The sequence below is a fragment of the Nuphar pumila genome, chromosome 3, assembly GCF_984573655.1.
Source record: "Nuphar pumila chromosome 3, dmNupPumi1.hap1.1, whole genome shotgun sequence".
NCBI classification, from domain to species: domain Eukaryota; kingdom Viridiplantae; phylum Streptophyta; class Magnoliopsida; order Nymphaeales; family Nymphaeaceae; genus Nuphar; species Nuphar pumila.
This window is the reverse complement of record NC_143251.1, coordinates 125,146,792-125,163,464: the sequence shown is the minus strand read 5'-3', so window position 1 is coordinate 125,163,464 and position 16,673 is coordinate 125,146,792. Positions and strand designations below refer to the sequence as shown.

Below are 16,673 nucleotides of genomic sequence, written 5' to 3'. Positions count from 1 at the left end.
TTCTTTAAAGAATTCCATGCAAAAATTCAAAATCAATTTCAAAGTCAAATATCCATTCTTAGATCCGATTCGGGTGGAGAGTACTTATCAAATGATTTTCAATCATATCTAAAACAACATGGCATTTGTCATCAAAAATCTTGCCAAAGAACTCCTCAACAAAACGGTCTAGCGGAAAGAAAACATAGGCATATTTTGGAAACCACTAGATCCTTACTCATTTCTAAAAATATTCTTAAAAATTTTTGGGCCGAAGCCGTGTTAACCTCCACCTATTTAATCAATAGGATGCCATCTTCAAAATTGAATAATATCTCTCCTTATGAAAAACTTTTTAATATGACACCCGACTACAATCGTCTTCGGATTTTTGGGGTGTAAATGCTTTGTTCTGTTACATAAAAGAGATAAATTGTCACCTAAAGCAATAGAATGTGTATTTTTAGGATATGGTGAAAATCAAAAAGGCTATAGATGCTTTGATCATAAAAACAATAAGTTATTTGTCTCCAAAGATGTAACCTTTTTAGAAGATGAAAATGGATTTGACATATTGGAAAAATCAAATGAAATTGATTATATGTTTATCAATGATCTTTTAGAAGATTCAAATGATGACTCTTTGAGTCATCCGGAAATTTTAGAAAATACTCATGACTCTCATGATAATGATGTATCACCAACTAATGGTGACAATCTCCAAGTATACACTCGGCGTGAGGAAGCCCAACCTATTAGTGCTTTAGAAAAATTCTTGCGGCTTAATGAACCCCTAGAACAAACCTCCCTTAGGCGTTCTTCTGGAGAATCAATTCCACCTAATAGGTTTGTCTCATATGAAACTCTTTCACCTAAATATCGAGCTTGTCTAATAGCCTTGCATTCTTACTATGAACCCTCCCATTATAATCAAGCAAAAAGTATACCTCATTGGGTTGAAGCAATGAAAGTTGAACTAGATGCTTTAAATAAAGCTAAAACTTGGGAAATAGTTCACCTTCCTCCAAATAAGAAAGCTATAGGATGTCGATGGGTCTACAAAGTCAAAACAAAAAGTGATGGTTCCCTAGAGCGTTATAAAGCTAAATTAGTTGCTAAGGGATACTCACAAGAATATGACATCGATTATGAAGAAACTTTTGCTCCCGTGGCTCGCATGACAAGCGTTAGAACTTTAATTGCGGTAGCATCATCTAAGAAATGGCCTATATTCCAATTAGATGTTAAAAATGTCTTTCTTAATGGTCAGTTGAATGAAGAAGTATATATGGACCCTCCGCCGGGAATCAGTGTTAACCAAGGTCAAACCCTTCGGTTATTAAAAGCCTTATATGGTCTTAAACAAGCCCCTAAGGCTTGGTATGATAGATTTAGTGCTATCATGTTACAATTGGGATTTCGCTCCTGTTATACTGACACACATGCAGGTAATAGTATCATCATTCTTCTGCTTTATGTTGATGATATGATCATCACTGGCAATGATGAAAGCGGTATTCTTAAAGTTAAAAATATGTTAAAACATAATTTTGATATGTCTGATCTGGGTTTTCTCAGGTACTTTCTTGGTATAGAAGTTGCATACTCTCCTCGAGGGTATATATTGTCACAGATGAAGCTTGCTGCAGACATATGTTCCAAATCTGGGATTTCAGATGATAAAAAGGTGGAAACTCCCGAGGTTATCAATGCTAAACTACGATTGGAGGATGGAGTTCTGCTGGATGATCCTACGCCTTACAGGCAACTCATAGGCTCCCTCACCTATCTGACTATCACCAGGCCCGATATTGCTCATGCTGTGTACTCTGCAAGCCAATTTCAGCATGCTCCTACATCTGTGCATATGAGTGCTGTGCTCCGGATCATTCGATATATTAAAAATACTTTGACTAAAGGGCTATTCCTATCCTCTCTCTCTTCTTTAGATTTACTAGCTTATACTGATGCTGACTGGGGAGGAAACCCAAATGATCGAATCTCAACTACTGGCTTTTGCGTGTTCCTAGGAGATTCGCTAATTGCTTAGAGGTGCAAGAAACAACAGAAAGTCTCATTGTCTTCTACTGAAGCAGAATACAGGGCTATGGCAACTACTACAATGGAGCTGATGTGGCTTCGAAGTCTTCTTCAAGATATGGGAGTCGAAATTACCGGGGCTTCGAAGCTTTGTTGCGATAACAAAAGTGCCATCTACATTGCCAGCAACCACACTTTCCATGAGAGGACGAAACATATTGAAATGGACTGTCATTATGTACGTGATGAATATCTTCGTGGGACAGTAACACTGCCATATGTCACTTCAGAATATCAACTTGCCGATTTCTTCACCAAAGCCCTGCCTGCTCCTCGCTTCTTGTTTCTCCTTGGAAAACTTTCGGTCATTCCCCCATAAAGTTTGAGGGGGGGTGTTAAAACATATGTAATAATACCATAATACCCGATAGGGGTATTATGGTCATTTCACAAAGTACCCCATAGGGGTACTTATTTTGTTTCTTTTATTTCACCATTTTTTATTTTTCTTTTTATTTTTATTTTTGTATTTGTTGGATACCGAAAATGGGCCCCACAATGGAGTCGTTGGGGCCCCCAACGGTCACATATGTGACCGTTGGGGGCTCCCAACGTCTCTATTGGGAGCCCCTTTGGTCTCCTTTTCTTATAAATAGGGGGAACCCCCCATGTATGGTGCATTGCTCTTGACAGCTCCTCTTCAATAATAGTGATATTATTTTTCATGTGTGTAGCCTTTTTATAAGGCCCTTTGTATATCCCTTAGTGGATTTTCTCTCTTGTGCTTGTTGCACTTGTCCGTGTGGGACATAGTGAATGCTTTAGCATTCTTGGTTTCTTCCGCTTATTTCATTACATACTTATGTTGAGTGAGAGTCATCTCTTCAGAAGTACTGTCGACTTCAACTCCGAGAAAGTATCGTAGTTTGCCAAGGTCCTTCATTTTGAACCTCTGATTCAAGAGATGTTTGACTTCTTCAATATGCTCATTGGAATTACCAGTGAGGATGATATCATCTACATATATCAACAACAGAGTAATTGTGTCTTGGTTCTTGAATATAAATAAGGAGTGGTCAAGGAGAGATCTCTTAAAACCATATTTTTGGATTTCAAGAGAAAAGCTGTCGAACCAAGATCGAGATGCCTGCTTCAATCCATATATCGCCCTTTTTAGTCTGCAGACATATTTTGTATGATGGCCTTCTGCGTAACCAGTGGGTTGTTCCATGTATACTTTTTCTCTCAAATCTCCATGAAGAAAAGCATTGTTCACATCAAGTTGGCTAATAGTCCATTGATGTTCAATAGCTAGAGAAAGTATGACTCTGATTGTCCCCATCCTCACCACTGGACTAAAGGTTTCATCATAATCCTGTCCTTGCTCCTGTGTAAAACCTTTGGCTACAAGTCTTGCCTTGTATCGCTCTATAGTCTCATCTGGTTTATACTTTATTTTGTACACCCATTTCGAACCAACAATGTTTCTGTCAGGTGGTCTTGATACGACATCCCACGTACCACATTCATGTAGAGCTTGCATCTCTTCATTCATTTCTTCAATCCATCTTCTGGAATTTGATGCTTGAGAGAACGTTGTGGGTTCATCTTCTTTATTCAAGGCTGTTAAAAAGAGTTGACAATCTAATGAGAAATTTTCATAACTGACCCACCTTTCAATTGGATGCCGAGAACGTGTGGATCTTCTAGTATCAACGATGCTGGATGTAGATGACATGTCCATGTCTGAATTAACTATGGTGGGCGGCTCTCTTTCTCGTCGAGTGTAGACAAGGCCTTTATACCTTTCTGGATTCAAAGATGGGTCTGTATTTTCATGAGCAATCATTTCATCGGTAGACACATGTCTCTTATCCTTTTGAGTGCAATTTGAGCAAGTATCACTAGCTCCTGAGAGAAGTTCATAATTTAACCAAGGATAATAAGCCTCAACTTTAGGTTTTGATTCTGAAGAACTAGAACAGCGACAATCAAAATTCCATTCATCGAAGATGACATTTCTTGATATTTTGATGCGCTTGCTCACATGATTATAGCACCTGTACCCTTTATAGTCATCAGCATAACCCACAAACCTGCATTTCAGGGCCTTGTCCTGAAACTTATGTCTCATTGAACTATCAATATGAACATAGCATAAACAACCAAACACATGCAAATCATATTAGTTGGGATGTACACCAAAAAGAGACAAGGAGACTTGTTTTCCAGAATAGTCATGGGCAGTCGATTTATCACATGAACCGCAGAATGAAAAGCCTCTGTCCATAAAGTGATCGAAAGGCTACTGTCATGCATCATGCTCATCGCACTTTCAACAATATGGCGATGCTTTCTTTCAGCAATCCCATTCTGCTGAGGTGTGTGTGGTCAAGACACCTTTTTTCTTATCCCGTTACTTTGAAGAAAGTTAGTAAAGTCAATGGAAGAGAATTCACCTCCTCCGTCACATTGGAAACTTAGGATGTTTTCAGAAAATTGGTTTTTGACATAGGAATGGAAGTTTCGGAACAACTTGAAAGTCTCAGATTTGTGTTTCATGAAAAATATCCAAGAATAGCGTGAATAACTGTCAACAAATAAAAGATAATATCTAGTTCCAGATATGGAAGCAACTGAAGTAGGTCCCCAAACATCAGAACGGATAGTCTCAAAAGGTCTTGAAGCTCTTTTATTGATAGAATGAAATGGTAAGACATGACTCTTACATAAGAAACAACTAGAACATTTGTTGTCATTGACATTTATTCCTAAACTTGACTTGATAATGAGGTTATTTGAAACAAGCTTTTCAATAAAACTACTACTGCAGTGACCTAGACGACCATGCCAAAGATTTGGCTTATTGATTTCAGAGACACTGAAAACACAGGCAGGATGTTCAGAAGACAACGATGATTGGAGCTTCAAGTTTGGGTCTGCAGAGCGAATATGTGCTGAAGGATCTTCTTGAAAGACATACATATTGCCTTGCCGTTTTTCTCTAGCGAACGTCTCCTTCATGCAGAGATCCTTGACAAGAACAGAAGATGGAGTAAATTCAACTGAAGCTTTGATATCATCAACAAGTTTAGAAACTGAAACGATGTTTTTCTTGATATTAGGAGCATAAAGAACTTTTGAAAGGTTGATGGAAGATTCAGGCAAGGGTATAATGGAGTTTCCAATATGAGAGACAGAGTGGTGTGATCCATCTCCAGTAACTATACTACTCCTACCAATGTAAGGAACAAGTTTTAGGAGCTTACCTGCATCACCAGTAACGTGAGTCGCTGCGCCAGAGTCCACATACCAAGTGCCTTGCTCATTTTGTTTCAGATTCAATTCTGCTAAAGCTGACAGCAATAACTCCTTCACTTCTCCGTTGGTTCTTGTACTGTCTGTGCCTCTTTTTGCTTCAGTTTGTGTTGATTTTCCTTTATTTAGGGGATTGAACCAACAATTAGCTTTGATGTGCCCCTTTTTATTACACAGAAAGCAGGTAGGAATTGTCCTCTGTCTTTGTGGATTGGTATATGTGTTAGGTGTAGGCAATAATTCACGACCTCCTTGACCACTTCTCCCTTGTGCTCCTTTTCCCTTGATATCATAGCTTCCTCGTCCTCGTGTATAAGCAACCCCTGTAGCAAGAACTTCTTGTGCCCCAGTATGCATAGATGACTCTTCAGAAAATCCCTTTAAGGTCATCTCTTATTGTAACAATTTTGCACGCAGATCTTCAAAGTTGAGTAGCTCAGGTAAACATAATAGGGAAGTAACAATCATATGATAGTCATGTCCCAATCCACTGAGGGTTTGCTGTACCAAATCTTTATCAGTTACTGTACTTCCAACAACTGCTAGCTGATCTGTGATAACCTTCATTTTGTTCAAGTATTTCATGATGGTCATGGAATCCTTTCTTAACATTTGAAATTCTCTTTTAAGAAACATAATCCTGGCCTGAGAAACCTGTGAGTATGTCTGAACAAGTCTGTTCCAAAGTTGCATGGCAGTGCAGTCATCTGGAATGGCTATAAGTACCTCTTGTGATATTGTAGATGTAATATAAGCAACTAGCGCTTGGTCTCTTTTCATCCAAGCCACAAATTCAGGACTTCTAACATATACTGTAGTAGATTCCCCTTTGTTGTCCCTTTCTTCTCGTGATATGAACTCAGGAGGAACTGGAATAGATCCATTCAGATGTCCAGAGAGATCCTGACTCCTAATGAAAGGTATGATTTGCCTCTTGCAAGTCAAGAAGTTACCGTTGTTTAATTTTTCAGCACGAGTTGACTCAGGAAAGAAGAAGAAAGAACCGACTGGCTAGGAAGTGAATCCATATTTCACAATATTAAGAGAGTGTTCAGCACAATCGTTCAGCACAATCTGTTTCTGTAAACCCCCACCCTTTTTTTTGGGGGGAGGGGGGAGGACTAATTCAGATCAGTGGCTATCAGATTTCTGATTAGAAACAGAGATTCAGATTTCTGATTTATATAAGAAATTGAATATTGGATATGAAAATCCAAAAAAAAAAATATCGTGAATATGAATACCCACTCGGTATCGACGCAATGCTTTCAAGCTAGAGAAGATAAAATGATAGTAATGAGGATAGCTGGATCAAAAGTAGGGCCCCTATTGCGTGATTAGATCATGCTGTAAAAAAAAATAAATATTAAACGAGGTATATTCAACAAAGGGTTTGTGAAATTGTCTACGAAGAGACAATACATAAACAAGCATAAAAACTTTATAAAAGAAGTGCACGAAAGCACTCTCACAACACTTGAACAAAATACACAAAAAGTGTATAAATAATAAACATGCAATAATGCATGTATTTCAATATATAAAAGCAAATGCTTGAGACTCTCAAGCTTGGGAAATACAAGGGGGGAACACCCCTATTTATACAAATGTTAGAAGGTGCAAGGGGGGGCTCCCAAAGGAGTCGTTGGGGGCCCCCAACGACTCTATTGGGGGACCCCCAATGCACATAAAATAAATCAAAAAATAAAAAGAAAAAAAAAGAAATTACAAAAGTAAAAATAAAAAGAAAATTACAGCATATTCTAAAAGTGAATATGCGCAAAACAGGAAATGACAGAAATGCCCTTTCGGGTAAAAATATATAAATATATATATTTATATATATAGAGATATATGTACATATAATATATTATATGTAAATATATCTCTATGTATATAAATATATATATTTATATTTACAATGATTTTAGGAGCTACATTTTAACACCCCCCCTCAAACTTACGGTGTGATAACCGCAAGTTTGTCAAGAAGGAAATGAAATCTGGGCGAACATAGAGCTTTTGTGAAGAAGTCGGCAAGTTGATACTCAGATGTCACATATGGCAGATCAATGACCTTCTTCAAGTATTCCTCTCGGACATAATGACAATCCATCTCTATCTGCTTTGTTCGCTCGTGAAATGTGTGGTTCTTGGCAATGTAGATGGCACTTTTATTGTCACAGCATAGCTTTGTTGGTTCTTTGACAACTACTCCCATATCTTCCAAAAGACGTCGAATCCATACTATTTCCATGGTGGTAGATGCCATGGCTCTGTATTCGGCTTCTGTGGATGATAAGGAGACCTTCTGTTGCTTTTTACATCGCCACGAGATCAAGGATTCTCCTAAAAAAATACAAAAACCAGTGGTGGAGTGACGGTTACTAGGGTCACCTCCCCAATCTGAGTCAGTATAAGCAAGCAATTTTAATTCAGAAGAAGAGGATAGGAATACTCCCTTATTCACTGTTCCCTTCAAGTATCTGATGATGCGAAGAACAGCACCCATATGGACGGTTGTAGGAGCATGTTGAAACTGACTGGCGATGTGTATAGCATGTGACAAATCGGGTCGAGTAATGCTTAGATACATTAAAGAACCTACCAACTGTCTGTAAGGAGTAGGATCAGTTAGAGGAACACCGTCGTCAATCTTCATTTTGGCTCCCACAACTTCAGGAGTTTCACATACTTTGTCATCAGAAATCCCTGATCTGTCAATAATCTCACAAGCAAGTTTAGACTGAGATAGAAAATAACCACGTTGCGAATAGGCAACCTCAATTCCAAGAAAATATGTCAGAAAACCTAAGTCTGACATCTCAAATTTTGAAGTCAAGACGGACTTAATACCCTTGACTCCTTGTATATCATCACCTGTGATTAACATGTCATCAACATATAATAACAATATTACAATCCCTGCTTTAGATTTTCTAATAAATAGAGCAGTATCAGTATAACATGAGGAGAAACCATTTTCCAGCATTACACTGGTAAATCTGTCATACCAGGCTTTGGGGGCCTGTTTCAAACCATAAAGGGCCTTTCGAAGACGAAGGACTTTATCTTTGGGGATCTCCATGCCAGGTGGAGCATCCATATACACTTCTTCATTAAGATCACCATTTAAAAAGGCATTTTTCACATCCATTTGAAAGATATTCCAATTTTTGATAGATGCAATAGTGATAAGACACCTAACTGTAACCATTCGGGCTACAGGAGCAAAAGTTTCTTCATAATCAATCCCATACTCTTGCCCATACCCTTTTGCAACTAAGCGAGCCTTATACCTTTCAAGTGATCCGTCACTCTTAGTTTTAACTTTAAATACCCATCGACAACCTATAGTTTTCTTTCCTATAGGTAGAGATTGAAAATCCCACGTTTCAGCCCTTTTAAGAGCACTAAGTTCATTTTGCATAGCTTCTTGCCATTCTATACATTTCTTTGCTTCTTCAAAGTTTCTTGGTTCAAAATAAGAATGAATGGCACTAAGACAAGCCCTATATCGGGGCGAAAAGGAATCAAAGGAGACAAAACGAGTGGGAGGTCTCCTATTCCTCTCAGACCTTCGGTGATCGAGAACAGGAATATGTTCACTATATTGGTCAATAGCATTTCTAAAGGTGTCTTGGTTTCTACGAGAGTATGTTATAGGATCATTAGAAATCCTGTCTTCTTGTTGGTTATGCTCTTCGATATTACTTTCAATGCTCTCATCATGGTTTGATGACATATCATCATCACTGGATGTATCATCATTACTAGATAATAAGTCAAAAAGGAAGGAATAATCAAAATTTTCTTGTTGAGAAACATTTTTTTCAAATCCACTTTCATTTTCCAAAAAAGTTACATTTCTAGAAACATATAATTTATCTTCTCGAAGATCATAGCGTCGAAATCCCTTTTGAGTTTCGGAATATCCAAGAAAAGCGCAGGGGATAGCCTTTGGAGAGAGTTTGTCATTCTTATCCGTAAGAATGAAACACTTACACCCGAAGACTCGTAACCTATTATAATCTGGTTCGAGTTTATATAAGATCTCAAAAGGGGATATTTTTCCTAATATTCTAGAAGGCAAACGATTTATTAGATAAACAGAAGCAAGAACAGCTTCAGCCCAAAAATTTTTTGGTATGTTTTGAGAAATAAGAAGGGTTCTAGTGGTCTCAATAATATGTCTATGTTTTCTTTCGGCCAACCCATTATGTTGGGGGGTTTTAGGACAAGATCTTTGGTGAATGATTCCTTGATCTTCAAGATATATTTTAAATTGGTTGGAGAGATATTCTCCTCCAGAATCACTTCTAAAAATCTTTATGTTACTATTAAATTGATTCTTGATCATCGAATGGAAAGTTCTAAAGCATGAAAAGACTTCATGTTTGAATTTAAGAAAAAAGATCCATGAATATCTAGAGAAATCATCCACAAAAATAACATAATAAGAAAAACCTCCTTTTGAGACAACAGGTGCTGGTCCCCAAACATCGGAATGAATAATTTCAAAAGGTTTTGATGAGAACATAGTTCTTTGCTCAAAAGGTAAATTTTTCATTTTTCCGAGAATACAGTCATTACAAGAAAAGGAACTTTTACATAGGTCTTTTGCAAAATGTAAGTAAGACAACTTGGTGATATTAGGATGACCAAGTCTTTTGTGCCACATGTTTATATCTTTGTTTCGGGCAACATTACAAAAAGATTTTGGAACTCGAAGAGATTCCATGTAGTATAAATCGCCTTTTCTAAAGCCTTCCCCAATCAATTTCCCGGACAGGCGATCCTGTATTAAACATTTATCACATGAAAATTTAATATCACAACCATGATCCGAGAGTTGAGAAACAGAAAGAAGATTTAAATTAAGTTTAGGTATAAATCTAATTTTTGGAATAAAAAAATCTTGAGTTTCAAAATTACCTATTCCTTTAATTTCAAGAGAAGTTCCATCCGCAGTGGAAACAAAGGATGGAGAAGCATTTTTTGAATAATCGGAAAGTGAAAACATGTTTGGGGACATATGAAAGGATGCACCTGAGTCCAAAAGCCAAGGGACTTTACCTGGAATGGAAGAAGTAGACACGGCGGCACCGGATGTAGCTCCCTTGAGAAGAGGTTGAAGGGCTTCCATTATTTGGTTCAACGAGAGTGACCCACTTGATGATGCCTCTTCCTTTTGTGGTGTGCCGGTGGTGGCCATAGCAAGAAGCTTCTTCCATTTGGGACATACTGGCTTGATATGCCCCGGTTCTTTACAAAAGTGACATATAGTCTTGCTATAGTCCCGCTTCCCTCTTTGTCCACCATCTCCTCCTTGATTTTGGAATTTAAAGTGAGGAGGACGATAGGTCTTTACATTATTTTCGGGTCTTGATACGGCATTAACCTCATTATTTTCTTCATAATTACAAGGAACCATAAGAACACTTGGTCCTTGTTTACATAAATTCATACGAGTCTCCTCACCACTTAATTTGGTGAGAACATCTTCAAGAGAGGGAGGAGTAAATGAGGATAGAAGTGATGACCTTATTTGCTCAAATTCCGGTCTCAACCCATTCAAAAAATTGTAGAAACGATCTTCTTCAAGTTGCTTGTGGCGGAGTTCAATTGCCTCTCCACTCCATTTTGGTTCAAGCATAGAGAACTCATCCCAAATAGAGGAAAGATCGGCTAAATATTCCCTAATAGACATTTCACCTTGAGTAAGGGAGAGGGCCTTCTTTTGAAGGTAATACTTATGAGATAGGTCTCTTGATGTATACATCTTCTCGAGATAATGCCAAGCTTCCGATGCCTTTTTGAATTTGATAATGTTGGCATTAATCTTTGTTTCGACGGATGCGAAGAACCAAGAAAGAATCTTGAAGTTCTTCATTTCCCATTCGTCGTGTTTCTTTGAGTATTCTTCAAGAGCTTTGATCCTTTCCTCTCCCTCAAGAATCTTGATTTCACTTCCATCCATTATGGTTATCTTGGGTTCCGGCTCCGGAATTGTTCCTTGCACATAACCCCACAATCCTTTTCCTTTTATGTGGGCCTCCATATTCCCGGCCCAAATATGATAGTTGGACCCATTCAATTTGAAGCCAAGGGCAAAGTGAGACTCTTTCTCACCCATTAAGACGTAGAGAGAAGAAGAAAAAAGACGTACCAATACGATGTTTCAACTTCTTCTTAGCACAAGATCCTTCTAAAATATTTGAGAAGCAAGATCCACCACTTCAATCTCAAAAAATCCGAAGGCACGGTTTTCGAGGCACTCGAACAAAGGCGGATCTCACGATCTCCAATCACCAACCGAGCTCTGATACCATGTGAAATTGTCTACGAAGAGACAATACATAAACAAACATAAAAACTTTATAAAAGAAGTGCACGAAAGCACTCTCACAACACTTGAACAAAATACACAAAAAGTGTATAAATAATAAACATGCAATAATGCATGTATTTCAATATATAAAAGCAAATGCTTGAGACTCTCAAGCTTGGGAAATACAAGGGGGGAACACCCCTATTTATACAAATGTTAGAATGTGCAAGGGGGGGCTCCCAAAGGAGTCGTTGGGAGCCCCCAACGACTCTATTGGGGGACCCCCAATGCACATAAAATAAATCAAAAAATAAAAAGAAAAAAAAAAGAAATTACAAAAGTAAAAATAAAAAGAAAATTACAGCATATTCTAAAAGTGAATATGCGCAAAACAGGAAATGACAGAAATGCCCTTTCGGGTAAAAATATATAAATATATATATTTATATATATAGAGATATATGTACATATAATATATTATATGTAAATATATCTCTATGTATATAAATATATATATTTATATTTACAATGATTTTAGGAGCTACATTTTAACAGGGTTTGGGTCGAAAATCTGGGCTGAGTCACTCAGTCCTCTATGAGATAACTCAGATTAGGTAGGGATTAACGTCCACGCTGTGGTTTGATCAGATCTGATTAACGTCAGATCTGATCGACTTCGATACTCCAGTTCCAGACAGAAAAGAGTAATATCGAGAAAAGAAATCTCGAGAGATATCGAGAGAGGAAAAGAAAGGTATGAGATTGAAAAAAAACAGGGAAAGAGAGAAGAAAAAGGAACAGACGAGATTGGGGAGACAGAAAATGTTTTTCTTGACTTAGAAGAGAAAAATCAAGAGGAGATAGGTCTTTCAGACGTACCTTGGAGATCAATTCCAGTTTCAGCTGAAGCGTGGCTCTGATACCATGTTAGATTTTCACTGTTCGAGTTCTTCCACGCGTGAGAGCTGAGAAACAGAGAGAGAGAGAGAAAGGGAGAGAGAAATTGCAGAGAAAACCGATACCCCCAATACGCAGGGTCGGCTGCTGTATATGCTACTTTATGTATTAACATTAGGGTACTAAAGTACCCTTATTACAATAAGATAATTTACAGAAACTGCCATTAATGAGTGTGTTAATGTAATGATCACGGGTCTTGATCTTCAGACCCGTGACCCGTAACAACAACACACTTCTTTTCACAACTGTGATTCACTCCTCTTTCATCATCTTCTTGCATATCCTCAGCAGTGATAGCAGATTTCGAAAAGAATAGGATAACCATATTTTCAGTTTTCTCATGCCTTCTGAATTTGTCATGCCACTGTCAACTCTTCTCACGTTCTTTCTTTTTCTTTTCCTTTATTTTGTGGATGTTGGAATTTGATTTCCAGGACCCTATGGTTGGTAAAATGATCTTATCAGCAAGCTCACTAGGCTGCTTGGAGGAGATAATAATAATAGCTGCAGTTCTCTCCATTCAGGTAAGAACAAATCTCCTTACCTATTTTATAATAAATCTTCCTTTTAATCTTACTATAAGTTGGAGACATGTCAGTTATTTTGGTATCATTTTTTTTGTTTCTTTGCAGTCTATCTGGGTTCTTGGTAGAGGGGCACGAAAAGAGTTGGATGAGGCAAAGAGACGATTTGCTGTTGCAGAGGTTCTTGCGTTGTATTTGTGTTCTTTGATTCCATTACAGTGATTCACGAGTTGGCTTTGTTCGGGCCTTAACCAGGTCAAGAAAACAGAACAATTCGATTGGGACCAATCTGAGCCGAGTCAATATTTTGACTCGGCCAAGTCGCCATGACTGTCTTGTTTGCTTTCTTGAAATCGTTCGAGGTTTTGTATAAAATCAAACCACTAACTGAAGGGATTTAAAACTTTCAATTTTCCAAAGCTGCTTTCCAAAAGCTTTTTCTACTCTTAACACTTCCAGTTGTGGATTTTCTTGAAAACATTTTCTATTCTTGGTGTTGGTAATTGGTGGATGAGAAGGAAATTTATTAGCATTCCATGAGAGCGAGAGAGAGGTAATGAATTAAATGATAATGTTTAATAATTAGAATAATGGTAATAAAGGTAAATTTTACAAAAAATGACATTATTTTAATGCATCTTAAATAACTTTCATGCAATTAACTATCTACCTTATTGAAAAATTTCGTGTTTAGAACATAATAGCATGATTAAATTGTGATCTTTACATTTTATGAAAGATATCATGATATTTTGCAAATATTGCACTATTTTATAATTTATAATAGTTAACTAACATATCATTTTTTTTGCGAAATTTTGAAAATATTTGGATATTTGTCACTATGTACACATTTATCTAATTGATTAAGTTGTATGTATGATTATATATAATAAATCACTTATATGTCATTTTTTTGAATTTTTATCATAAATTATATCTTTGTCATTGATTTTGAATAAATTAAATGAAAAACCATGACTAGCCCAAGTCACTGAGTTGACTCACCTGAGTTCGCCGAGTTGCATGTGGCTGATCTGGTACCGAGTCTCAAGAGTGCTATGTAGTAGCCTACTTAAGTGCCGATCAGGGGTGAGATCCAAATAGCTGGAGATTGGATACAGGTTTTGACGTATATTTTGGGCAGACTTGGTCTCTTGGTTAAGTGACAATGGTCTGTGACCCATTCTAGCACAAAGGCTGAGTCCCATTTTTCTACAACAACAACAACTACGCTTTCATCCCAAAACAATTGGGGTCGGTGATATGAACCAAAAAAGAAAATCATTCTGGGTCTTCCACATGAATCCTTCTCCAATTTTTCTGTTATAATGAATATAAGATCCATTCATTATATTCATGTTTTATATTTGTTCATTTTTCTGTTCAGCTTGAAAATTATGTCAGGTTACATTTTTGGCCCAAGTACTGCTTGCAGCAGGCTATATTTGCTCTTTTATTATATTTCTTATCTTTCTTCTTTAAAGATGCAGGGGTCCTTGCATGCTTTCTCCTATTGGTTTTTACTTGAGTCAGATGTCTTCAAATGACTATCATAATCAGATATGTTGCCATTTTGGTTTTCTTTTAGTTAAAAAAGTCATATATTCCTTGGTTCCTCACAGGGTGATCATGTGACTTATCTCAACATATACAAGGGATTCATACAATCAGGCAAATCTTCTCAGTGGTGTTATAAAAACTTTATAAATTACAATTCCATGGTGAGTGTTGTTTGAATGATATATGAGGTAGTTTCTTTCTTTTCTATGTTTCTCTGATGACCAAAAATAAAATTTTGGCATTGTCTTGGAATTCCAAGAATACTAAATCGCAAAAACCATATGCAGAAAAAGGTTATAGAAATTAGAGAGCAACTAAGCAAGCTAGTGAAGCGACTTGGCTTAATAATTCAGTCATGTGAGAGAGACACACAGGTGTGTTTTGCAAACATTTTGGTCTATTTGGTTTGTTTAGTTTCTGTCCGTTTGCAGTTTTCACCTTCTATTGCTAAATCAAAGCAAATTTCGTAACATGAATATTTGTCAATTGCAACATGTCGATGACTAAGGAAAAAAAAGACAGCCCATGATTTCTCTTTCATCAATTTAAGGCGAGTTTTGGGTTACAGTGATATTGTATATTGCACTATTTTACTGTTCACCCATCCGTGAAACTGGGGGAATACTTAAATAGAACCTAAGTATTTGAGACATGATTCTACTGTATGCAAAGTTTTAATATTTGGAAACTACTGATACTCCATTTTTTCTCTTGTACTTTTTTGATAACTACAAACTAGTTAGCCCTTCTTCTACTCTAAAAACAGGAAACCACGTTCTTTGCATTTTCTTTCCTTCCCATATGATAAATTTTTAATTACTTGTTACAATTCTGTTTTTCTCGAGAAACTATGAGAAACACCCTTTAAATGCTGTTGGGATTTTTTGGAATTCTAGAGAATCTGCTAGGTGTCTTTAAACTCTCCACGTTATTTCTATATATTCCAAAGTTTTGTATTTGCTCATGTATTTTGTTTGATTTTACTTGTCTCATCATCAAATTTTAGATGAGACTGTTTTAAGTTCTTGATTTCTTAAGAAGTTGGTGAGATTATTGGAATTAAGCTAGTTGCTTATGAGAGAGCTGATTTAGAAACTAGAGGGAGTTGGATTCTGTTGCTCTTGAGACCGGACCCAAGATGACATTTCATTTATCTTCTGTACCTCAAAGATATTTGAGTGGAATCTCTTCCCAAATCACTGGTGAAACATTGAAGACTATTGAAGGTTGCAAAATTTGCCAAAACTGAATATTCAACTTAGGAGCCTCATTTTTTTTTTCCGAATTGGTGAGTTATTCTTTGGATGTATTTTTCATATTCTACTGCACAGCAACTAATATTAGTTTTTTTTTCTTGAATTATTATATGCTTTTTATCAATATAACTTCACGACACATGGACTTCACCATACAATCACCGGAGATTCAATTTGTCACCTATCTTTAGTGTTATGTGGTTTCAGCAAAAATTATGGTTTTTGTTTTGTTTAATTTTAACATTTTAAATTCACCCAATTTCCCAATATTTGTTGAAATAAAATCTTTAGACATTTCGCTTATGAAGCAAGTTTTTTACATTGATTGAATAAATGCTTTTGATAGATTAAATGTGAAAGTCGATCTAATATTTGAATGTGACTGACATTTTCTCTGTTGAACCATTGTTTGGATTGAGTGTTGCCAACTTGCCTGTTAGCTGTTAACAAGGTCATAAGACTCATAACTAAATGCCATATTTATTGTGATGTGAAAGCTAATACTTTCTGGCTCAGCTTAGTTATCTTAACACAAACTTTATACAGTGATAAAAAATAAATATTTACACATCCATTTAGCACTTTTTAGAACTTTTCTATTCCATTAGAAGATATTTTCTCTAATCGTGATGCTCTCCCATTATATTTTACCAATCTCATTTACAGAACGTTTCTTCTTTGGTTCTTATGGTTTATGGCATT

At 36.7% G+C, this 16,673-nt stretch overlaps 1 protein-coding gene across 1 annotated transcript in view; it reads left to right on the top strand.

The window, feature by feature from the left end:
- Positions 1-16,673, top strand: part of LOC149843636 (RNA helicase family protein) — a 91,933-nt gene that overhangs the window by 59,726 nt on the left and 15,534 nt on the right. The window contains exons 17-20 of the mRNA XM_089999980.1: positions 13,063-13,152; positions 13,261-13,332; positions 14,778-14,876; positions 15,003-15,089. Of these exons, the coding sequence (XP_089856106.1) occupies positions 13,063-13,152; positions 13,261-13,332; positions 14,778-14,876; positions 15,003-15,089 (348 nt within the window). The remainder of the gene's footprint in view (positions 1-13,062; positions 13,153-13,260; positions 13,333-14,777; positions 14,877-15,002; positions 15,090-16,673) is intronic.